At 31.7% G+C, this 4,923-nt stretch overlaps 1 protein-coding gene across 1 annotated transcript in view; it reads left to right on the plus strand.

The window, feature by feature from the left end:
- Positions 1-254: 254 nt before the first annotated feature.
- Positions 255-4,923, plus strand: part of LOC125034142 — a 5,647-nt gene continuing 978 nt past the window's right edge. Inside the window, exons 1-5 of the mRNA XM_047625810.1 lie at positions 255-326; positions 2,197-2,349; positions 2,590-2,802; positions 3,240-3,371; positions 4,842-4,923. The exon at positions 4,842-4,923 is cut by the window's right edge and continues 978 nt beyond it. Of these exons, the coding sequence (XP_047481766.1) occupies positions 2,230-2,349; positions 2,590-2,802; positions 3,240-3,371; positions 4,842-4,923 (547 nt within the window). The 5' untranslated portion in view covers positions 255-326; positions 2,197-2,229. The remainder of the gene's footprint in view (positions 327-2,196; positions 2,350-2,589; positions 2,803-3,239; positions 3,372-4,841) is intronic.

Below are 4,923 nucleotides of genomic sequence, written 5' to 3' on the forward strand. Positions count from 1 at the left end.
TGACCTAACTAAAGCTTTTGCAGAGTCTTAGGCTTATTGTGTCAATTTCCTTACCTTCATTTGTGTCTTTCAGTATGTTCATTAAGTTCGATAATTACCCTAGGCAAGATCTACCCATTTGGAAGCCTTGGTTTTTCTCCTTTTCTTGGTCATTCTTTTCAATATCTTACTAACCATTCTTTTCTTTCTTTTATGATATTACTTTCCATCAGTGTACTTGTAATAACTTGCATGTGCTAGGACTTTCTCTACAGATTTTTAGAAGCTGTGCCACGATTCTTTGCTGTTCTTTAAAAAGATTACAGGGATTTCATCTGGTCCGAAAGTTAAGTTTGTTGCACGGTATCATTGCTTCAATTAGTCTCTGTTTCTCATTCAGTGAAAGTTGTATAATTAAGATTGTTATGATTCATTATCAACAGGTCTGAAATGTTTTTCACAAAGAACTTTATATTGCAATTTGATTTCTTATTTGCTAAGAAGTTGGAATATTTTGCTGTTTTTCTCAAGTTTAAGCTACCTTTTTTTCAAGGCTTGTCTAATCAATCCCTTAGTTCTTTCATCTCTGATCTGATCATTTGTTTCATATTAGGTTACTGTATTCCTTTTTCTCAGTTGTATTTTTAAATTGCATGGTGTAAGATTTTTGTTTCTATTCTCTTGGTGGGATGCAAAGCGTCTCTACAAGCATCATGAAACTGATTCATTAGGCTTATTGTCAGTGTTTATAGAATTTCAAGATAAGCTTCTGCTTCATTTTTATGGTAACTAAATTCCCCAATACTCCCATTGGGACTCAAGTTGCAGTATCTTGTGCAGGTACCATCACTGATAAATTCTTAGTTGTATCTCCATTGCATATGGGTTGCTTGCCTCATTATACCATGTCCATGCTCATAGTGTCTTGCTGTTGAAACCTGAATAGAAAATGATGTTACAAAATGAAGCTAGAATATCCCAGTTCAGGATTTTAGTGCATAACTTTTATGAATATTTTAATGTTTTATTTAACCAACTGTCATTAATGTGTATGTATAATTTTGGTTTAATATCTTTGTATTCTGGGCATGCAAAGGTAGAGTAATTTTACTAAAAAATAAACTTGTTAAGGGGCTTAATTTTACACACTGTACTATTAGTGTCCTCTGGAAACATAATTATTATGCCTTTCTTTTGAGAAACATGAAATTTGTATACACCTATGAGAAAGATCATAGTGGCAATGCAGAAATGTTTCCGAGATGGAATGGTAGATTACGAAATTGTTTCTGTAGAGGCACAACCAAAGGCTATAAGAAATAAAAACTGATCATATAATCAAAGATACCCAAAGCTGTTAATTGGTTTATTTGTAGGTCACTGAGAAAACCCTGAGAAAACCCTTAATTAGGTGGAAGCTTATGTCTCAGCTGCACCAAGCAGTTGCTGGCCTTAAGTATGTGTGTATGAAAATGTACAATTCCTAGAACATGCATACACACAAAAGGAAATGGCTAACTGGTACAAGGATTGGAGAAGCAAGTCAGATGAGATTCCACATCCATTTTATTTTAGCTTTTTCCCTTATTTGTTGTTTCATTTCTTTTCTTTTCTTGTTTCTGCATCTAGTCTACTTTTTAAGGTTACCTGCAGATAAAGAAGTACTTAAATACTTATAGTATTAGCATGTTTATTTTTATTTATTTATTTAGCAAATTCATGCAGTTTCATAAATTTTGCTTGCTGTCACATTCCTTTTAACCTTCCATTTTTTGGTATCAGTTAGGTAAGATCTTTGATAATGATCCATGTGTGTGTTTTAAGAAAACTGCAGGTGAGATCTGAGAGACTGGTTTGAGCTTTCACATTTCCTCTGATTACTAGTGTGTTGGTTCCAGACAGTCTAATAGGATGATTTACAGAATGTCTTGTGTTATCTTTTGCTTTGTAGATATGATGTATGATGCATTTATTACATGTGATCAATGCTTAGTATACAGAACACAAAAGATTTTGATAATTTGCAATATAGAGTTGATACTGTACTTTTACATATGTAGAAACCTTACATACTGTCCACACGATTTTCACACACAAAAAAAAACATTATCACATACCAGAGTCTATGTCCCGTGCTTAAATATCACTTAACTTTTATTGTGATCTAAATCAAACTACTATTTTACAAATATCTCTCATTCACAGTTTTCCTTACAGATCATCTTAGTATCTAGATCGTGGACCTTAATCATGCAGAAAGTTCATGAGATGCAGCAGGAGCTGGCGGAAGCAGTCAAGGAGTTCCACAGGATTCAAGGGACGAGGCAACAATACCTGCAGAAATGTAACACTGATATCATTAGTGTTTTGGTAAGGGTCATTCTGCTATTTAGTCTTTTAAGCTCTGTATGAACATAAAATATGTCATGTGATGGAAATAAAAGCAGTGATTTTATTTCTTGCCTGTTGCATATATAAACTTTGCTTACTTTATGAGATGAATATATCTCATTCAAATGTGAGACTGCAGACATGTCCGTGGTGATCCATTTAATGTATTTTCCAGAAGCAGTCTTTTAAGTATCTCGCACCTAAAAAATTTCTTTACAGAAGCAGTTCCTAAATGAGAAGTTCAGAATTGAATTGCAAGAACACTTTGAATGCAGAAATGAAAGTCTCGAAGATAATGTCAAGTTTATAGATAACACTATAAATTCTGCGTGTGATATCCACGAAGACATTATCAGTCTTAGACAGCAAGTTATTGATATATTCAATGAAGGAGTCTCACCAGAAGTAGCTGTAGACAACTCAGAAGCCTTGGTATTTTTTTAATTATTTAACTTTTATTGTTTATTTATTTATATATTATTGTTATTATTATATATATCTTTTAACATAAAATTAGCTATACTTGAAATATTTAGATATATATATTGCATCTGACTTATGCTTAGCCACAATTGAATTCAGAGTCATATGCCTAGGCTGTAACAGTTACGTGTGTGTGTGTGTGTGTGTGTGTGTGTGTGTGTGTGTGTGTGTGTGTGTGTGTGTGTGTGTGTGTGTGTGTGTGTGTGTGTGTGTGTGTGTGTGTGTGTGTGTGTGTGTGTGTGTGTGTGTGTGTGTGTGTGTGTGTGTGTGTGTACACGTGTACGTGTACGTGTACGTGTACATCTTCTTTCATCTTCATTGCAGTGTTTCTTATTACCATTATGACAATAGGACTATCATGATGAATTCACTTTCCTGAAAACTAGGTTGCAGACCAAGGCATGGCAGACTTCCACAAGTTATCATGTGAAACAAAGGATCAGGTGATGTTGATCAATAACCAACAAGAATTATATGAAATGGTCGTGAATGAGACTGAAGAAGTAGTTCTCAGAAAGGTAATTATTATTATTATCATCTCCATCATTATATTTTTGTGATAGAAAACTTCTTTGTAGGTTATTATTATTATTATATTTTTTTTATTTGTTGTAATAGCAACTTCATTTTAAGCTGAAGGCATTGAAAAGATTTTGGTTTAGTTGTAAGAATTTGGAACAAAAGTAGGTAACAAAATCACATGAATTTATTTGCATGTCTGAGTTGGACATTTATATTGCCTATTTTGTGTAACATACTAAATCTTGCATAAAATTTGATTTTGATAATTTTCATAACTTGTTAAAGGTTCCCTTGTAAAAGTATTTGAAAAGCTGTATTTTTGTCTCAAATTTGTTATTTGTAAATAAACTGATGATAGTTATTTTAAGTCATGATATAATTGGAATATTTTACATATTTTTGTTACCCACTAATTTTACTCATTTATTGCAGTATAATAGGAATTACCAGTGTCATAATGTCTTTGTTGATCTGAAATGTTTGTTTTAATCCTCATTTTTTTTACATTACAATATTTTGTAATGTTATAAGTAGTCAAGATTTGTATTTTGAATAAGAATGTATTTTGAATTAGATTATTGTGTAATTTTTAATTTAATTTTTAATTTTTGTTTTAATCCTCATTTTTTTTTACATTACAATATTTTGTAATGTTATAAGTAGTCAAGATTTGTATTTTGAATAAGAATGTATTTTGAATTAGATTATTGTGTAATTTTTAATCCTTTGTCTCTACAATTGGGTATTTTTCTTTTATTTTTAAATTTTATTTGACATTATAAGTTAATGTGCAAGAGGAGGGATTTGCAGAGAGAACAAGAAGCTTCTTCCTTCAATCAAAAGTTCAAATTGCTTTAACGTTAGTGATAATTAAACTTTATTTAAATAGATCTGATTTATGACACTGTTCAAGTTTTGCCAAGATTAAAGACCCCCAAATTTGCAAAAATGATGTTGAGTTCATGGCATGGGACAACTAGAGATATTTTGGACATGTACATATTTAACATTTTTGTTTTGTGAACAAGTAGTAGATTATTGTTTCCCAATGGTTTAGATATAGTTTTACTTTTGTCCAGTTTACTTGGTTATTTAATCATCAAGTTCAGTTTTATTCCTGTTGAAGTTTAGATACTATTAACAAAAGATAATATGTAACCCTTACTGCTGGAAATGGAAAGAACCTTTAAACAGGGTGGAAAATGCTTGTATATACATCATTTGTAGCTTAGATAACTGTTAATACTTCATTCACTAGTTATCTACTTCTAATGTTTCACAGGGAAAGATTATTCCTAATTGTGATGGTCTGTTACTCCACTTTACTACCATACTGCACGTTGTTATTAGCTCTGATATATAACAAAGTACTCATTTACTAAAGTGTAGTAAAGCTAATTCCCACTGTCCAGTCTATGAGAACTTCTATGATTGATATCTCTATTTCATTGATATCTCTATTTCAGGTGAACCAAATACTATGTGAGATGGATACAAGTCTGCAAGAAACACACAAAGAAGAGAAGGAGAATGTAGATGCCCTTGCAA

Source organism: Penaeus chinensis, chromosome 17 (assembly GCF_019202785.1).
Source record: "Penaeus chinensis breed Huanghai No. 1 chromosome 17, ASM1920278v2, whole genome shotgun sequence".
Classification (NCBI taxonomy): domain Eukaryota; kingdom Metazoa; phylum Arthropoda; class Malacostraca; order Decapoda; family Penaeidae; genus Penaeus; species Penaeus chinensis.